The following is a 19,742-nucleotide window of genomic DNA, read 5'->3' as shown; positions in this document are numbered from 1 at the left end:
TGATTGCCACAACAGGTTTGAGGAGATGGAGGGAGCCAGGGTTAGGCAGTGGCTTGGTCGGTGCCTCTTGAGTGCAGCATGTATGTGGCGTGTGTAACTCAACACTGTCCAGGTGCCTGGCTCCCACATCAAAGAGGCAAAGCAATAATTTCCAAGCTGATGAAAATGCTACAGGTCCACTACAAGTGGGGACAAGGACTTAATGAACATATGTTGCTCTCCACAAGAAGGAAGGACCAGACCAAAGCCAGATTTATGCTCCCAATAACCCACCAAAGAGATTTCATAGAGATGTTCTATTTTAGCTCAATCATCAGCTTTCTTCTGCCCAGGTTTTGCACCTATGCAGGTGGGTGCACTTGGGCATCACTCAACAAAAGACATCTAAGTTTTAAGGTCTGGCACAAAACAGCCCAGCTGAGACAGGTGCATCTCAGCACCCATGAGAACCATTGTGTGAAAGAGGGCTGCTGGGATACACATAACCCTAATAGGGGCTCACTCAGCTCACCCCTTTATGTGTGTGCCCCAACTTTTAGAGAGAAGAGTGCCACTCCTTGAGCAATTAAAGATTTATTAAAGGACAAGGCCAGAGAACTGGGGAGGTGAATGGAACCATGGTATCTTTCTACATGGGCACTAATCTGGCCAGCAGGCAACAGCCTTTCTCCCAACAGGTTGAGGCTTCTGATGAATTTAATCAGAATCAAACTCATTTATGACCTTTTCTCTGAGCAGCAGGACAACAAAATCCATAATGCAAAAGCAGTCAAACGGAAGACGAGGACGTGATTTATTTTTAAATGGATGTTTTATTCATGAACTATTTATAAAAATGTGTAAAATACACTCAAATATATTTGATTTGTTGGCTGTAGCTAAAAATATAAAAATATACTTAACAAATGCATAAATTAAATTGACAATAGTAGCACAATTCTGTGTTCACCCAGTGTTTGTTAGGAACACAAATATAAGTAATTATATAGCATATGAGAATGGAATATGTGCTCAAGATGTTTTTCAGACGCTCTACTCCAGGCACTGGCAAAGAACTTATGGTTAGCCACATTTCAAAATTGTGGGGTTTTCCACTATATCATACTGCCCTGCTGTAGAGCAATATATATTTAGCTACTTGACGTTACTTACAGTATTTCAGTTTTCAAAGAAACCAAGAAACAACTGAATAATCACGCATATCAACCCACCAGCATCATTGAGACTGTATGTCCCCAAATTCCACAGCATTTGCTAAATTTAGTTAGTCCCTAGTCTCCAGGATTTCCTGCCAGTCTTAAAAATGAAATTTCAGTCTGAACTAGCTGTTGATCTGTGAGGTCACCGATAACAGACCAGTTTGCTTTGGCCATAGTGGTGCTAACAACAGGGCAGGAGTTTGACTTTGTCAGCCTGAGAGGGACAGTCGGAGACCCTGGGTCCGCAGCGAGCTGCCCAAGCAGTGGGGTGCACCCTCATCTTCTATTCAAAGTTGCAGCCTCCTGGGACTACAGGTCCCAGAACTCACAGCTCCAGAGCCCAAGCACTCACAACAGGGCCATCAGGGAGTGGTGGTCATTCTGTATTGCATTTTATTCACCCAAACTGCATGTCTGAAGTGCTGAAAGACACCTGAATAAAGGTGAGCACCTTCCATGGTAGCAAAGCTGTGGCTCCAGTAGGCTGTATCTCTGAATGTCAGACATGTTTCTCCCCTCTGTGGCCCTGGGAGGAGATGCTAATACATAGTGAATAGGTGGTTATTAATCTCATCCCTCTAGCACATATATTAACTCCCAGGCTGAGGAGCACAGCTAAGTGCTCATATACTCCTGTCTGTCTAGTATTTTAACTTTTTGCTTTCAAAGTCAAAGCGTAAATAACCATATATAATACATAACATAAACTTAAAGCTCACACATTTTATTTTCTCTGTTCTACAACTGAAAGGAAATTCATAGTATATCATGGCATAAAATAATATTTCTGGCAATTTTAGGCACGTATATAAGCTGTATAAATAACTATAGCAGCAGAGAAAAACGTATAAAGTTGCACTTTTATGACATCTTCACAGTATGCCTATTTCTCACCCACTTTTGTGTTCCATTGTTCCATTAGTAAAAAAAAAATATCATTTATCAACTCCAACTATGCAAAATCTGTTTTTTTTTTTTTTTTTTTTTTAGTAGTGGATCTTGTATTGCACAGATTAAAAAAAATTACATTTTTTTTCATTATTAAATAATTTTCAATACAAAAATTTGAATTAACCTAAAAACCCAACCCTGCAAATGCTTCAGAAGTGGAGTGGTATTCTTCAGGTAAGCATTCCAGTTGATTTCCATCAAAGTACTCATGTAGCTTTGTGGACAATGCAGAGATTCACAGGATTGGGCTTCAAGTGTGCAAATCTTAGCTTATGGATCAGCAACAACGCCAGCCTTGCTTTATAACAGTATTACTGGGAAACATCAAGAAGGGAATTCTGAACATCAGTCACCAACATTCAAAAGAGAAACACCCTTTTCAGCAGAGGATGTCTTTTTCCTTAAGCGCGGTCTTTGTTCAGTACACAGGCTCCTTCAAGTCCATTCTTGTTACATTAACAATTTCCCATCAGTCCTGTTATTCAGCTTAGAGGCACGGTAAATATAATTAATTATACTGGTAAGGAGGTGTCATATTAACAAAATGCTACATAGATACTTTTTACTTATTCTCAGTGGATTTACACTGGTTTCTTAAGAGCAGGATTGAGTGGAAAGCAGAACCAGAGCAAAAATGTGTGTGTACAGTCTCACACGTGACCTATCTAGGCAGTGATGTAAAGCTGTCCAAGAGCACTGTGCCAGGGTGTTTAAGGTCATCTGTTATGTTACTACGTGATGAGGAGGAAGAGGCTTATGAACTGTGTCCATTATAAGCTGAGAGGAAAGATGAAAATAGCTACGTGCTACTACATCATCATTTTGGGTGCACATTTGTGAACTCTGTAGGTGTGGAGGAGGGAGCTGAGAAAAAACGTTAAAATAAAGAACAGAATGATGTGTGTCTTTCTGAAAATGATGAACAGCATGCATACACAGGATATACGATCAGACTTTTGCTCTCAGATCATGTATTATTGAGTGAGTTCCATTTTGCTCAGCATAAAATATGACACAGTGATATACAGTGTGAGATAATTTATAGGATACATTTGGTATGTCTTCACAGTGTAATTGCCCTGCAGATAACTAACATGATCATGTTCACTCCTCGGCTACCACTGCAAGAAGGACTAAATGCAGCACATGTAACACAATGCCAATTTTCATTATGCCCTAAGTTCAGCTGTTAGCAGAGTCAATGATTGATCCAAAGCTGCCACGCTGGTTTGTCCTTGCTTGCTAACCTAGAGTCTACCTAGCATAGGGAACAGAATGAAAAAGGGGCCTGCAAAAAATCTGCACACTCCTTTGTGGTTTTGCTCAGATTTTCCTCTGTGACAATGGCTTCCAATACAACACTAGTTCCCTTCTTCTTCAGTTCCAACTAAGGGTGCCAAATACTGAGGTTTGTGTGAGGCCAAAGAGAATGTACAAGAGGAATGAGCAGTATTTTCATACAGCAACACCTAAAATGTTAACCAAGTTTACATGTTTGGAGCAGCTGTAAAAGCTGATATGAATGGTGGCTACTGAGGCACATGAGCATGTTTGGTCAAGAAAGGACAAGACTCCAGATGGAGTAGGAAGGACAAGTGACTATCAGTCTGTTTCCTTCTCTCTAGGAAAACCGGAGTGACCTGGATGTCCACAGTTCTGCTGGAACAATCTAAGAAAAATATGTCAGAGCTGCCCAGCAGATGTCTTAAGCATTGGCAGACAGGTGTTCCTACTGCAAGGAGAGCATGGCTCCAATAAGTCATGGTGAAATCACATTAGTCTTGGACCACGGCCTTACCAGCTCCTCAGTTAGGCACTTAGGTGTATTGGCTGGTTCTCAGGAGGCCTTCAGAAATATTTCTCTCCAAAATAAAAGTTGAATTTAGGCACTTCAGCAGCAGGCTAAGATTTCTTTTGGTGAAGTATGGGTGAAAGAAAAAAAACCTATAAAGCCCTTCCTTCTTTTTGTGATGGAGAAAAACTGTGTACTGCCTTTTCTCTATTGGTTTAACAGCAGTTTGTAAAGACAAAGAATTACTGAACAGAGTACCCAGTCCCTTGAAGAAGAAGCCTCTTTGCAGAGGAGAGAGAATGTGCCTAATCTGCTTGGCTGGGCAGGATACCTGGTGAGTGGTCTTTGTGCTTCTTGCTCATCGCTAAATGCTTTGAGTCATCCCAGGACTTTCACAGCCCTGCCAGCCTACACCCCTTTTTTTACTGACAAGTCTTTTTCTACTCCAGTTGCCCTTGCAGTGGTGACATCAGGCAACACTGAAATGGAGGAATCTTTCTATGAGGACATGCTTGGGCCATGCTTTCCCTTTGTGAAAGCAAGTAGCATTTGAAGCAGACAAACACTTTGGGCCAAGGCAGCTATGCTGCAAGCAGCTTAAGACCAAAGCCAGTTGTGTAACCTATGGGATGTATACCTTTATCTGTCTTCAGTGTGTTTATAATCTCTCTACTTTTTTAGCTGTCATGGTACAGCATTGCTTTTAATGAGCTATGGAAGTTGCCAGACTTCACATCTTTAAAGGTCTGTTAACATGAATGTCTGAGGTGTTTCCTTGAGGTGTGATCTTTTTTATCCATGTGAAAATGCACAGACACAGGCTGCGCTCTGATTCTGCTCTCTTAAACCAGTGCAAAGAAATCTGTATGTGACCTGTCTCCCCTCAAAGCATTTGAGGGAGGAAAGGTCTTGTAGACTACACGGCAGTGCATGTTGTGTGATATTTTTCTACTATGTCACATTAGACTGAAACAGTTGCTTCCAGTGAGGTGGACCCTGGTTTGCTTGGCTGTTGATGAGTTCTGTTAAAAGTATGCCATTGTGTTATGGGTTATACCCACTTTTGTCAGATCAAAAGCAGTAACTTTAGAGTAGCATTGTAATTGCTATACAGGACTACTGTTCCCTTGCTTTATAGTAGCTTATTTCATCTCACAAACACTGAACTAGATAAAAAAATGAGGTCCTCCTTACAGGATTTTTCATTTGTGTTTCATGCCAATACTGCCTTAAATGCAGCAGTCCTGTTAGCCATACAATCTAAAACAGTTTCTGTAGAACAGTTCATAAAAACTGTGATAAGAAAAAAAATAGTATTATCTGAAGCTTAATATTAACAATATAGAAAAAAATACATATTTACATAATGCCAAAATACAATTATATACATTAATATCTATTACACTTAAATTATATATTTTTCAAAAAATTACCATACCAATAAATTATACACAGTCTCAACAGAAAGGTCTGGCACCTTTCTGGTGCATAAAATACATACATTAAAAAACCCAAACAAAACCTCTAGTTAATACATGTGGTCACAAAAGCAGATGTCTGTAACATTCTTAGTGCCTTGAATAAACAGCATCTGAAAGCAAGGAAAAATGAGATTAGGAAAAATAAAACAACCCAGCTGGATTCATGTTCAGCTCTGCCAGCTCATTACAACACTGGCTGGTGACTGATGTGACAGCTCAAGAGCAGATCCCACCTCTGCTTTTGCTAGCACTCCCAACTTGTGGAACCCTGGTTATTTCAGTTGTTGGCCTCCTCCTCCAAGCCTGCTCTACCTGTTGGTGACAACTCTGATTTCTACAGGCTAAATCAAGAAAATTATTTTGGTCTCTCATCATTTAATCCCAATTCTTAATCTCCAAATCTGAGAAGATACTGAGATCCTGCTCTCTGACTGAAAACTTCTATAGCCCTTAAGAATCAGCTCTACCAGGACACACAGGCCACCTCTGCTTACAGCTTCTCCAGACTGGTCCTCTGGCCATGAGAACAGGAGGTAAAGGGCAGTGCTAGTGCCAGGTTTGCTACTGCTGCAATTCTTATTGCCAAGAGATGGGACACAGGCTAGTTAAAAAAGCCTACAAAGATGGCAAGTTGGGGAAGAAACAAAGAGCATAGCCTTGGACACATACATTATCCAGTCAAGGCAGATGGGAAGTCTTCTAATGCTGCCTAGATAGTCATCAGCAAATGAGAGTGATTCAGGACAGAAAGTGAACTCCACGAACGAGAGAAGGGCCCAGCGTCCCTTCTCAGCCAGTGGCTTCAGTATGCTTCAAAGTGGATGGTGTAAACACTGGGGAGGTAAAGGAGGAAGCCAGAATCATGATAGGGAAGGGATTCAGTTCCCTTCAAAAGCATAGGAATCATGAAGTGTGAGACAGGGAAAGCATGAAAGTAAGGAAGGAGCAGGAAGAAATGTTATTATGACTACTAATGGAGGAAATAAAGATGCAATTGCAAGAGTGACAAAAGCAGAGTAGTGAAGAAAACAAGTATCGATGGCAACTGACAGCACAATTTTCCCCCTCAATTACAGTGTTAATGAGCATTAACATTCAAATGTTTTACAATTTGACAAACCAGCACTTACCTCTGTGATATTCTGGATTCACATTTTCATATATTGGAAACAAGGGATTTTCCTGTTCACTGCGAAGTTTTCTGGCTCTTAACACATCTCTCACACACTGATGTAGATACACATATTGACACTGCAAAGGAATTTTTTTTCTAAGTCACTCTGGGAAGTTTTGTACTTGAATTTTCTGTATTGTGAAAAATAATTACAGGCTAGCTCTCTGAGAGATAGCCTCAGCCCTAAGGCTGAGAGAGTTGGGGTTGTTCAGCCTGAAGAGAAGGCTCTGGGGAGACCTTATTGTGGCTTTTCAGGTTTTAAAAGGGGCTTACAAGAAAGATGGGGAGAGACCTCTTATCAGGTCATGTTATGATAGGACAAGGGGTGATGGTTTTAAACTAAAAGAGGGAAGATTCAGGCTGGAGGTGAAGAAGAAATTTTTCACAATGAGGGTGGTAAAACACTGGCACAGGTTATCCAGAGAGGTGGTAGATGAGCCATCCCGGGAGACATTCAAGGCCAGGATGGATGTAGTTCTGTGCAACCTGATCTAGGTTGAAGATGTCCCTATGTCAACATCTAGTTGAAGATGTCCCTGCTCATTGCAGGGTGGTGTTAAAAATGAAAATACACTTCTAGAATTAATCTTCTTTTCACACTAGGAATACAGTAAATTTTATTTGATCACCTGTTTTTAGAAATGCTACCAGTAAAACATAAATGAACATAATATGTTTTGATGGATCATGTCATGAGTGAAAACTCTATGAACTGTAAGGCACAATTTGACCTGGTGCTGTGTTGGATAGCTACTATTTCTGAACGATTTCATATAAAGTACATGTGACAGAATCAATATGTACAGAGTAGCACACAGAAGAGAGAATTTCCTGACTGTTTTGCTCTGAAAGGAAGTATTTTTCACAGAATTTTATCATAATATATAAATATTTCATAGAACTTTGATGAACCCAAATTTTCTACCAAAAGCAGTGGGTTTTTTATCCAACATGAGATTGCTTCTGACTATGTAGTAAATGACAGACTGTCTTTTCGGAAGAGTGCTTTTCATAGGAGGAAGCTAAGATGACATTCACAACCAAAGCAGGGAGGGTCATAAATTGGCTATTTATCAAACTACTTTGATAGAATAGATTGTTAAATCTCTATCCTTTTTGGGGGTTTATAACATGGGTTGTAATTTTTTGATTAGTGTAGCGTGGTACCCCAAAATTAGTCTGAGCATCTTTATATGTCCAGTGTACCTTTTTAATATTACTTTAGCTCAAAGACATAATTTCTCCAATGACCATATGCTTTTTTTCTCACCCAATATCTTCTTATTTTTCACAATAATTTCAGCTGTTGCTCTGTCCATTTTTCTCAGTGCTCTGGCCCTGGGACAGTGAGCATACCTGCTGTTATGCATATACAGCTGCTGTCTCCGTGGAGCAGAATCCTGCACCCCATCTGCCAATTTGGTGGAAAGTTGGCCAAGGCATGGCAGACTCTCTTTGGCAGAGACCATTCAGGACTGAAATGGTGGACAGCTTCTCTGCCTGTGTTACACCTGGGCCCACTGCCTTCTAAGCTAATGGACACAGTTTTCTGTTACTCTCCTGCATGTCTTCAGCTGCTGTCTCTTCTCTTAAACAGCTTTCAGCCAAGTCTCAAGCAGGGGCAGTGTTTTGTTGCTGCTCTTTTACTGTGAGTGCATAATGTCAAGCAGGATAGTGCTGTGATTTTTGGCTGGATCCATCTCATTGCAAACAGCCCTATCTGCTGGCCTATGCTCCCCACTGGTATTTGGCTTCCACCACATCAACAGATGGGGACCTAGCTTTTATCTCAAACCCCAAACAGATTGTGGAAGCCAAGACATGAATGATAACAGGAACTAGGGTCTTCTCACGCATCAAATGGAATTTGTGAAGCAAATCTTTTCTTCCTCCTCTCCCCACCTCCTTTACTTTTCGTTAAAAGATGTGTATGAATTACTCCGTAATTCACTGCTCACTGCAAACTCTTAATAAAGCTCCAGGATAAATTTACTTAATTTTCTGTCAGGGGGATGACAGATTGTATTGCTTGCGCTTTAAGCTACCTCGATGAAAGTCAGTTCCAAATCAGAAGCTATATACAGATGCAACTGACAGTTCAGATTACTAAAACTTGCTGAGAAAACAGCAGCTCAGTGGCTGTGCACTGACACAGCTACATGGTCAGCGTACAAGCATGTAACAGCTCAAGTGGGGTGAGTAAGTGTGAGCTGCAAGAGCCGTCAACTTGTTCCTGGGATGTTGATTGTGAATTCTTCCAGGGGAGGGACTGTTTACAACAGGGATCTGGGTAAGACTTGAGCCACTGCAGTTTGGGGCAGAAGTGCATGTAATGGAAAGTTGGGGTGTCCCTCACTATTGCTGTAGGTATTTTGTTTGGATATGGCTACCATTTGATTCAGATGTCCCGTCAAGCTCATGCCAAAAGTGGGATATATATGACAGAACTCTAGTTGTCTATAAGGCTGGTGTGAAACTTAGTCTTTTGAGGTACTTGCCTCCTCTTTTCAGCTAAGAAAAAATAGTCACCCCCCTGAGATGCTTGTCTGCCTTTGCTGACTACTGCTAATGGGAAAATGGAAGATAAGATGGATCTGTCTCTGAGCATGCCCAGACCAGGCTGAGAATCTGTCTCTCCTCCAGCAAAAGGTCTTCTGTGATTAAGATTGTTCCAGGAAATCTCTCTGCATTCCCAGCTGAGGCTCTCTTTATACCCATATGTGACTTCTACATCTATCAGGAAGTGCTGTCACTGATATTTTGATTTCCATATTGCAACAGACAGCTCCATTAGTATCAGGCTAGAAGCAGACCCATCAAACTTGTTCTGATTCCTCTATTAACATTTCACAGGGAAAATATAAAGACTGCTTCTACAACTCGCCTTTATTAAATCAGCTCTTAAGTGTTTGGCTGCTATTAGTGCAACGTGATTTTCTTGCAGTTTTAAAAGCACAGAAAGAAATCCCAAACTTGTACTTTTTCTACCCTTTGAGAATAAATGTACTTGCTTTTGTATGTTAGGAGAATGCTGATCAACTTTCCAATACCATTAATGAAAATGAGAGCAGCTCAATAAAATATTAACTGCAAAGCCACAAGGTCACACTGCTTAAGAGTTTAAAAATTATGTACATCTAATTTTCTCTGCCCTCTATTCCTTTTCTTTATTATGTTGAACTATCTGTCTTGTTTAGGCTTGTCTTTCAAACCTGTTTCTGAAGGACCTGTGCCTGCTCAAAGCCCATTTACTGGACACTGCACTAACAAAACAACGTGCTGTTGAGTGCCTGCTGCATAGCACTGCTGGGGTACTGTGGGCCAGTGCCAACAGGAGAAATCTATAGGAAGCACAGCTACCACTTGTTATGGTTTGGACTTGCTGTATAGAGCTGCTGTATTGAAGCCAAGAGAAACAATCCTGAACTAGAAATTCTCACAGAGAAAAAATACATCTAACTAGTATTTCACAGTGGAGTAACTGTGAAGTGCTTTGAGAGCCTCTAAGATGAGAGTGATTATTGTATATTGCAGCTGGTGTTGCTGTATTGTAGGCTATCCAAAACTTACCTCTGTCTGAACCATGTGAACCCGGTGGAGCCTTAGATCGTGTACTGCTGCATAAATGTCAACAGTGTCCTTTGAATCCAGTTGCTGCAGAATTCGGTCTAGTGCAATGAATGTGCCAGTCCTGCCAACACCAGCACTGGAAAAGAGGACAACACAAAAGATTTAACACCCAGAAGGTGGTGGTAAATAGCTACTCTTCCAGCTGGTGACCTGTCACAAGTGGGGTCCCCCAGGGATTGATACTGGGCCCAGGACTGTTTACTAACTTCATAAATGATTTGGAAAATGGGATCAAGTGTACCCTGGCCAAGTCTGCTGAGTAGGCAAGTGTACAGTTTGGGAGGGAGAGCCACTCTGCAGGAAGATCTGCATAGGCTGGAAGAGTGGTCAAACAAGAACCTTATGAAGTTCAACAAGGACAGATATAAGGTCTTGGCACCTGGGAAAATGCAATCCAAGAGTGCAGCATAGGCTGGAATCTACCTGGCTGGGAGCAGCTCTGTGGAAAGGGATCTGGGGGACCCTGGTGGACTAGCTCAATATGAGCAAACAGTATGCTGCCACAGCAAAGAAAGCCAGCAGGATTCTGGGTTACTTCAACAAGGGCATGACCAGCACTATCCCACTCTACTCAGCACTTGCCAGACTACATCTGGAATACTGTGGTCAGTTGTGATCCCTGCTATACAAAAAAGATGTGGGCAGGCTGGAGAGGGTGCAGAGAAGGGCCACAAAGATGATCACAGAACTGGGAAGCTTGCTGTATGAGGAAGGCTGAGGGAACTGGGTTTGTCCAGCCTTGAGAAGAGAAGGCTCAGGGGAGACCTTATCACCATCTTCCAGTATTTAAAGGGTGGCTACAAAGAAGACGGAGACTCCTTTTCTACAAGGAGTCACACGGAAAATATGAGGGGTGATGGGCACAAACTATTCCCTGGAAGATTCCAGTTGGACACAAGAGGAAACTTTTTCACAGTGAGAACAATTTCTTCAGGGAAGTGATGAATTCCCCAGTGTTGGACAGGATGCTGGGCCACCTCGTCAGGACTGTGCTTTTGTCAAAAACGGTTGGACCAGATGACCTTGAGGTCCCTTCCAGCCTTGTATTCTATGATTCTTTGACTCAAGAGATACTTTAATAAAGTTCAGATCTTCAGGGTGAGAAGTTCATTGTTCAAATGGCATCTCTGGGACTTCAAACACTTAACGGAATTTGTTTAGGAAGGAAGAAAGGATAGCAATGCTAGAGGTATCTCTGCTACTACCCATACTGTTTTCTGCTTTGTATTAACTCAGTCATAAAGATACACTGAGACACTACACTTGCCTCTAACTTTTAAACCCCTTTTCTCCAGGGTAAGCCAGTAGACTTAATTCTAAAAGATTAGGTGGCTTGTGCCTTGCGGAAGTAAGACAAAGTATCCCGGAGCCCCCAGTACCTGAATTGCTGGGAGGTGGGATTTGGAGACAGGAGGCCAGGAAAAGGAAAGTTACACAAAGGACAGTATACAGCAGACATCTGACATGTTGCAGCACATGAGGTAGAGCCAGACACAGGTGGGGTCATGTAAGATACATGCCTCAGCCCACATAATGGGCTCAGATACTACTCAGCTAGGACAAGTGAGCATGTGGCTTTACCAGATGATATACACAACACCACACTGCTCTCTCTCACTCTGTAACCTTATATTCTGCTGCAGCTGGCCAGTGGATCACGCATCCAGCAGTATGTTTCTTGCCTTTTTTGTGTATGTGTTTAGGGGTGGATCACAGAGCAGAGGAAAAAATGCAGCCCTATGGCTGCCAGAAATGGCACAACAGCAGAAGAGCATAAGACAGTCAGGAGAGGGAGTCTCAGGATGGGGGAAAAGGATGAATCTGCCAGCTAGTCTCAACATCTACATATAATTAGATTCACCCAGGGTATATCTTACCTTTTCAGAACACCCCTTTGTGAGTCAGATGTTTGGCTGCAACAGGAGCACACAGGCAATATAAGAGAGTAAAAGCTTATGAACAGCAGCAGCTGCTGACACCTTTAGGGCTCTCCAGTGGTCCCACAGAGACACAGTGGTTCCTGAGAAACATTCTGGGGGCATCTCCAGGGTGAGGTTGTGAGCAAGCATATGTGCCTTGGGAATGCTGCTCTGATGTATCTGGAGACTCAAGCCCATCAGCTCTCTCTCAGGTTCTGCGGCTGCCCATGGCCTAACAGGGATGAACATTTGGGATCTTCCCAAGGGTATGCACAAAGGCTCTGTGCTGTTGGCCTTTTGGTGCTGCACATACCTGCAGTGCACAATAGTTGGTCCTGTGTCTGGGGTCCTGTTAATATAATCCCTTACAGTTCTGACAAACTGAATCAGGGACTGGGTGGTCTCTGGCACACCATGGTCTGGCCAGACAGTGTAGTGGAAGTGACGAATGAGCCTTGTTGAGTCAAGCTGCTCTTCCTGTTGGGATACAAAAGCGTGGGTCATCAGAACAGAGAGGAAGAGGAGGCACACACAACATGCATCTTCAGAGCAAATGCTACAGCTGCCAATACAGACAACCTGTGCATGATGCAACTGTGCTATAGCAGAAGAAACCTTCCTAATTTAGCCTGCAGGTGCTTTTAAGGCAATTAACTGAAAAAAACCCAAGAATACAAACATACACTGCAGATTTTAAACTCTCGTATTGTCCATTCTGGGAGCACCGATTCAGACAGCATCTCAACAATTAGGTCTCCATAGTACAAGGAATCCTGGTCAAGGGGCCAGTAGTGGTCACACTTCACCTGCAGGGACACAGACCAAGACAAATTTAGTGTCAGTAACAGCTGCAAACAGTGCCTCCATCCAGCACTGGCAGAAGCAGTTGTTGGACCTAGTATGCCTGAGGATGAAGGACGAAAGGCAGTGGCTGAATTCAGAGATGCCGTGCCCTGCCATGTCAGCTCAACAAACAGGGCCTGGATTGGGAGAGGGCTAGGATGGAACTAGGAATTCTAAGCTCTCATCACAGATGTCTGTGATGGGCTGAATCAGAAGCATTTCACTGATGCCCTCTCCTGGATGCCACATTTTCTGCACCAACTCTTCTCAGAACTCTGCTTGGATGAGCGCCAGGCCTCTAGTGCTTGCTTCCCCATTGCTTGCTGAAACATGACAGTAAGGTCCCACTCAAAGACAGAGAGATGCAGAAGGAGAGAAGCGCCTGCCTGCCTGCATCTGCTTTCACCATCTCCTCAAGAAAAAATGGTAAACTGAAAGCAAGTGTCCCATATGTGCCACCAGATGACCACTACTTCAAGTTTGTTTAATCTTTATAGATCTAGTCCCTGTCTTACAAAGGGTGCAGGATGTGGTAATACTTGGGCAGGTGGATAGCTGAGACAGCTAAACAGCCCACCTACACCTGCACTCAGTAAGACTGCTAAGTATGTGAGTGGTCTTTTTGCTGCAACAGGGCTTATATAATAGAGACAGTTCCATGTATTTAATGATTAATGTTTGCTCTCTAGAGATTATATTTAGAGTAGCAGTTGATCTGATAAACAGGTTAGTTTTTTTTTTGCTGGTGGTTGTCATTCTGCATGGTTTCTATTAGTACTAGAGAGCTAAATCCTGGATTAAAGACCAGAAGCACTGTGGTTTGTTCCTAACTCTAGCCTTGACATGCTACATGATCTTGGGATGGTCACCGCACCCTCACTTCATAGCTTTAATCTCTCTCTAGTCTTTAGATTTTACCTCTCATCTCTTACTGTCTATCTCCTTGACCAGGGCCTTTGGCATTAATGTGATGCAAATAATAAACATAAGCTTCTAACATGTTAGAACATGTCACTGATAACAAACAAAGTGGCTGCTCACCCGGCCCTTCTCAACACACTGGGTAACCATGACAATATTGTGAACATTTTGCTCCCATGCCATCTTCCAGAACTCATCTTTGGTGCCAGGCAAAGGGCCTTGAGTCGCTATGTATTCCCTGCGGAAACTGTTGCCCTGCAAGTAGAAAGAACACCATTAGTTGCCATAAAGGCAGAAAAAAATGTCTTCTAAAAAATGAACATGTCATGGGTTTGTGGCCAGGGCTCTGCAGCAACATCCTTTAGCAACAACTGTTGCCTTGGCCCCAGAACAAGGCAGCTGGTTGGAGTAAAGACAAGGAAGAGACTGCAGCAGGGTTATCCTTACTTCTATTCCTTTTGTGGCAGTCAAAACTCATTGTTCTATTGTGTCCAGCACAGTCTTAAGTAATTTTGGAACTACTAGGGGTTTTTATTTACTGTTTTTAATAAATTAGCTGAGTTCTGGCTTGAAATCTGTATTGCTAAAGCCATTGCTATTATCAATCACAACTCTCTGGCAAAGGGCACTGTTTTCATTTCAGCCAGTTTTGCCATTCAACAAGGTGCCAACACTGTCAGGATGAGCTACAGCTCCACAATGAGGATGCCACCTGCAGTGATAGCTACAGTTGTTGTGGACACTCTATAAAATTAGTGACCTTTAAAATGTGTCCTTGGCCAATTAGACCTGCTATATTACACAACCATAGCAATCCAAAAAAGTGTCTTTAAGTGCTGCGTACATCACTCACAGTTAACTTATTGGCAGTCAGACACAGCCTTTCAGCACACTCACAAAATGAGTTCTCAGACTTTTAGCTCAAGTGAATAAATGAAGGGGGAAGGGAGTCATAAGCATCCAGCTTTATATTCAGTTTTAGATGAAGGACAAATTACCACTGGAGGGAGGATTGTAAAATACCATCCTTGCGTCACTTACTGGTATGTAGCTTGCATTAATGTAGTCTGAGCAAGGGTCATCATCCACGTTGGAAAGCTTCACTCTTGATGTATCATCTAGGAAGAAATTGATTAGAAGAGGCTTATAGCTAGGTCTTGATATTCAGTCCCTCTCCTGTTTACAGAAATGCATTTTCAAAAGGACTGGCAGCATTATGATAAGGATTTTATCTGGAGGGCTAATTTAGAGGGGAAACTGTTTATATCTGCACTGCCTCTTTCACCCACGAGTGCTGTGGAGACTTTCAAAGTCTAGGAGATGGATGGGTGAGAAGGAAGTAGTAAGTATTCCAAAATTTCTCTGCTTATTTGCATAGGATTTGTTATGGCAACAAAAGAGCCACAACAGCCTACTTTGATCCTTCAGCAGTACTGGAGAGCTGTGCCCAGCACTGCCCTTTGAAACAGTGCTAATACTTCACTGGCCCACACAGGTCCTGAGCTAGTATGTGTGAGCAGGCCAATCATCCTCCCTCAGTAGAGGACCTTGTGCAGAGGGTTAGAGTGCCTAAGCCACCCGGTCACTGATTCATGAGATAATGCCATGTTGGATCTGAGTCAGGTCTTGTTTCTTGTACATCGAAGGCATGCTTAGCCCGGCAGAGCAGGCAGAACACAGGAGATAATGTTAGGCTGTGCTCCAAGCACGTACCACATCCAGCAGCAGGGCAGCCCGCAGAGTTGGCAGTTTCCTCCAAAACTGACAGATAGGAGATTAAAAGGGGAAACTCTAATGCCAGGTCTTGCCTCAGGAGAACAGGGCTAACATCACACGTGTGTCTTACCATGCAGAACCACACTAGCTCTACATTGTATAGTGGGTTTGCTGCGTCCTCTGAAGAAGAAAGATGTGGCAAAGTTGTCAAAAAGCACTGAATGGATGATACCTTGTATGTAAACAATGCTACTGTTATTTCTACTATCCTTGTTATCAGCAGTGACTTAATGTCCCTAACAGCTGGAGCTTTTTCTCTCCAGACTGAATGATAGTCATTACACCTCTACTGTGAAATGAAATTACTGGTCTGCAGGAAGCCATTCAGGGCCATGCATCATCTGCCTCCTAGCACCAGAACCTGAGCTGGCAGAGGTATTTTATCTCTGTCAGGACGAAGCAAAGGGATTGGCTGCGCTCTCTTTTCCACTAGGCCTGCTGAAAATCGTGAAAAATAGCTGGTGTGATGTAATATTACACAACCAAACCCAAAACTCACAGGGCAATATATTATTGTATCGATTTTTCCCTCTGTTCTCTGGCAGAAGTGCTATGTCACATGTCTGGTTTCGACCCACATCTTTCAAGTCCTGCAAAAGAAAATAGGAATAAAATGTGAGGTAAAAGTAATTAAAGGACTTTACAACACACTGGGGTGCAGTGCTTATCAGCTCTCAAGGGCCACACACAGAAGAATGGGTAGTTTTTTTAAACCAAACTGAAATTAAATATCTAATCATACTGGTTTAAAGCAAGCACATGGCTGGCAGGTACTTTCCATGCTTTGTTACACAGATGTGTCACGCAAACAAATGCTCCTGACCTCAGGCAGAGCCTGCCAACCTGAAGAGCTGATTTCTGCACTAGGACAAGTGGAGTTCAGGTAAGATTCTCAAATTTGTTTGTATTTGTGTGAACAAGACAAAGAAATTCAGGCCTTTCTAATGCATTAACCCATTGATTCAGCCAGCCCGCGCCTTCATAAAGCAAGTCCTTTGCCTAGATTAAGATCCCACCTCATACTCCTTGGACAGGAGGTAGTTGGAGTCTGCTTGAAGTTTGGTGAAGTGTGCTTCAAAATGACTGACTTTGATTGGACTGGAATATTCAACAGGAGAAAATCACAGGATGAATCACAGTCATAATTTATCCAGTTGGTTATGAAGAAGCTTTTTTAGGTATTTTTTTTTTTCTTTTTACCTGGAAGTTCTCCGGTTCCTAGAAATGATTTCAAAAGAAAAAGAAACACTTCAGTGAGTGAGGGACTGTTCATCCATGATGACATGCTAAAATACTGCTCTTAAAAACAAAACTTTTGACGTTACCCTTTTTGCCCCAAGTTCAGATGCACTGACAGTGGCCTGTCCCTCCGAATGCTCAGTCTTGCTGTAGGTCTCTCGTGGCCATTACTGGAATAAAAACGAAGGTATTCTATTTTACTGGTATGTTCTGATACTCCAAGAGCTGCCAATAACATAACTTACATTGGAAAGAAGTTGGTAAGTTAGAAAAAAGGAATTTAAGGATATTTATCTCTTCATCCTTTCATGGCTACCTGCTTCAACACACGTCCCTTAGAGAACACTCTCCTGATGAGCAAAAACCATACCAGTATACTTGCAGTGCTGCTGGCTATATAAATCACAACAAGAAAACACACTCTGTTTGAAGTTCAGCTACACCAAAAAAAAATAAAATGCTATGAGCTGTGCAAGGTGGAAAGCACATCAACCTGCACTCTGCTCATTCTCTATATGTCACTGTGTACTGAGATGGTACACAAGTCTATACATGCGAAACCAGACTTAATTTACTAATTCGCCAATGATCTATGCCTCTTCTTTTTTGGATGGCACATAGAGGAATACACTGAATTTGTTCACGGAGTCTAAGAACAGCATTGCTGCAAGGTATATCCATTTGGCCAAAAGCTATGACTAGTCACAAAACAGGTTCTGTTTTCATTCTAGCATCTGAAAAGCAAATTCAAATCAAAACAGACCTAATCTTTTATCAGTAAAAGAACTGAATTTCAGATTTTCAGAGTTTCCCATGTAATGGAAATGTTGATTTTTTTATTTCAGAAACCACAAAGAATTTCACATCAATAATGTCATTTCTCTTTCATGCAAAATAGTTTAAATGGATAAAGCTTTTTGAAAGTCGAAATAGAGTATTTCACTTTAAAAAAAATATTTAAAACTCACTATTTAAGTTTCATCTATAATGTGAAATATACAACTGTAACTGACAAAAAATGAGAAGTAAAGTTTGAAGTAATCTTTTGGACACTCTGGTTATGCCACAATTTAAGATTTTTGAACCAAAATGATAAAGTCTAAATGAACAGTTTCAAGAGCTTCCCATCTACAATGGAGATGAAATTAATTTGCAACATTTCATTTTTGACAACAGATTGTTTGAATGATAAACCAGTTTTTCAGGAATATTCAGACAACTACTGAATACTAAAAGCTACAAAGATTCACCTATGAGATAAATATGACTAACATCAGTAGGTATTTGAATCAAGAATATATAGATCTCTTCGTATGTAAATAATTAGTTCTATACTTCATGTACAGAGGACATAGATTTTATCTGTTGAATAGTTCAGTGCATTCCTCTGATTTTTTAAGTATGCTTTAAATACTGTATGGTTTAAATGAATGTAATTTGACCTGACTTCAGTAACAGAGACTGATAAAGGGACTCAACTTACCTAACTTTTTGTCTGCAGACAAATAAAGCTGTAACAGCCACTAACATCACAATCAGAAACAAGCCAGCACTCACTCCTTCAATGACTCCAAACAGAGGCTCTAGAAACAAAAATGTATATTTATGTATCTTGAGGAAAAGATATGAAGAATCAGAGAATCAATAGCTTTCAGGGGATATGTTACTATCAGATAAAGAAAACAGTTAAATCTAAGGAAATCTGAGGCATTTACGCACTTAACTAAAATCTGGCTTTGATTTCTGTCCTTATTTTTAATCCAACTATTACACAAAATCTTTCATTCCCAACACAGTAAAAGAAAGCCCAGCCCCATTTTATGGGAGTTTGGTTCTCTTGCACTTTGAAGCTTTCTTAGCGATAGCTTCACTGAGCATCCACCCTTTTCCTCTACTATCAGCAGCTCCATCAAGCGGCCATCTAAATTTTCAAACTGAGGCCATGGCTCCAGCCTCACTTCAGAGCAGCCTTCAGGACATGCACGACAACCAGTTTTTGTTCCACTCCTTGCAAACAGTTCTAGGTACCAGAGTGTTCTTAGGCACAGTATATAACCACGTGCTACAGTCATTGAAAAACAAGCCTGAAACTAACCTGCCTCTGTAGTGATTGGCAAAGAGAAGAAGGTGTCTGAGAAGAGCGGTTTAGGGAGCTCCTTCGGATCTTCACTGAAGAGCTGGGTAAAAGCCCGTATGCTGATCCTAAAATACCATTACCATTATAGTTAGAGTTTATCAGATGTTCAGGACCAACAGCAGAAATGTAAGAACTCATTTGCCCCTTAGAGATAACTAAAACCTTTCCACTGACCACAGACAGCTCTTAATGACATCTGTTTATGTGGCTGTCCATTAAGCAACTTGCAGACCTCTTGGAAGAGTGTTTGGCTGAGGGAGGGATGTGACTGAGCTGCACTGAAGATCATGTTTGGTCTCACAGCCTGAGAAATTTCTGAGCCTGATCTTGGCAGACGCTATCTTCTACCACCCTACGGCCAACCTGGGCCTAGCTCTGGAGCCTCCAGGTTTTTGTAGCTTATTCCAAAGGACTGGTGTGGGGTAGTGGTGCCAAAAAGACTGAGTTAAGCACCCTTGCTTTTCCCATTAAGTAGTCTTCTGACATAGCAGATGGTCTTAAGTCTTTCCAAAGATTTATCAGCTATAGGAGGGCTTCCCATCAAGTTAAAGGAAACAAGCAAGCCTATTCACTGCACAGAGTTTTGTGCATAATTAACCATATCATTCCCATGCTCGTGAAGGACTGATTCATACCCATGCAAGAGGGGCATGGATACATGGATAAAGCTTTTATAAATT

The 19,742-nt window shown here is 41.8% G+C and overlaps 1 protein-coding gene across 1 annotated transcript in view; it reads right to left on the bottom strand.

Moving 5' to 3' along the window:
• Nucleotides 1-792: 792 nt before the first annotated feature.
• Nucleotides 793-19,742, bottom strand: part of PTPRB (protein tyrosine phosphatase receptor type B) — a 63,358-nt gene continuing 44,408 nt past the window's right edge. Inside the window, exons 22-34 of the mRNA XM_061454803.1 lie at nt 19,021-19,127; nt 18,409-18,508; nt 17,012-17,095; nt 16,887-16,904; nt 16,703-16,784; nt 16,186-16,276; nt 14,952-15,028; nt 14,031-14,165; nt 12,830-12,952; nt 12,460-12,623; nt 10,168-10,303; nt 6,554-6,674; nt 793-5,533 (exon numbers count right to left, since the gene is read on the bottom strand). Of these exons, the coding sequence (XP_061310787.1) occupies nt 5,511-5,533; nt 6,554-6,674; nt 10,168-10,303; nt 12,460-12,623; nt 12,830-12,952; nt 14,031-14,165; nt 14,952-15,028; nt 16,186-16,276; nt 16,703-16,784; nt 16,887-16,904; nt 17,012-17,095; nt 18,409-18,508; nt 19,021-19,127 (1,261 nt within the window). The 3' untranslated portion in view covers nt 793-5,510. The remainder of the gene's footprint in view (nt 5,534-6,553; nt 6,675-10,167; nt 10,304-12,459; nt 12,624-12,829; nt 12,953-14,030; nt 14,166-14,951; nt 15,029-16,185; nt 16,277-16,702; nt 16,785-16,886; nt 16,905-17,011; nt 17,096-18,408; nt 18,509-19,020; nt 19,128-19,742) is intronic.

The sequence above is a fragment of the Pezoporus flaviventris genome, unplaced genomic scaffold (genome assembly GCF_033815535.1).
Source record: "Pezoporus flaviventris isolate CSIRO_AGI_PZ_B2104156 unplaced genomic scaffold, CSIRO_AGI_Pfla_v1 ptg000016l, whole genome shotgun sequence".
NCBI classification, from domain to species: domain Eukaryota; kingdom Metazoa; phylum Chordata; class Aves; order Psittaciformes; family Psittacidae; genus Pezoporus; species Pezoporus flaviventris.
Note: the sequence above shows the minus strand (reverse complement) of the source record. Positions and strands in the feature narration are given on the sequence as shown.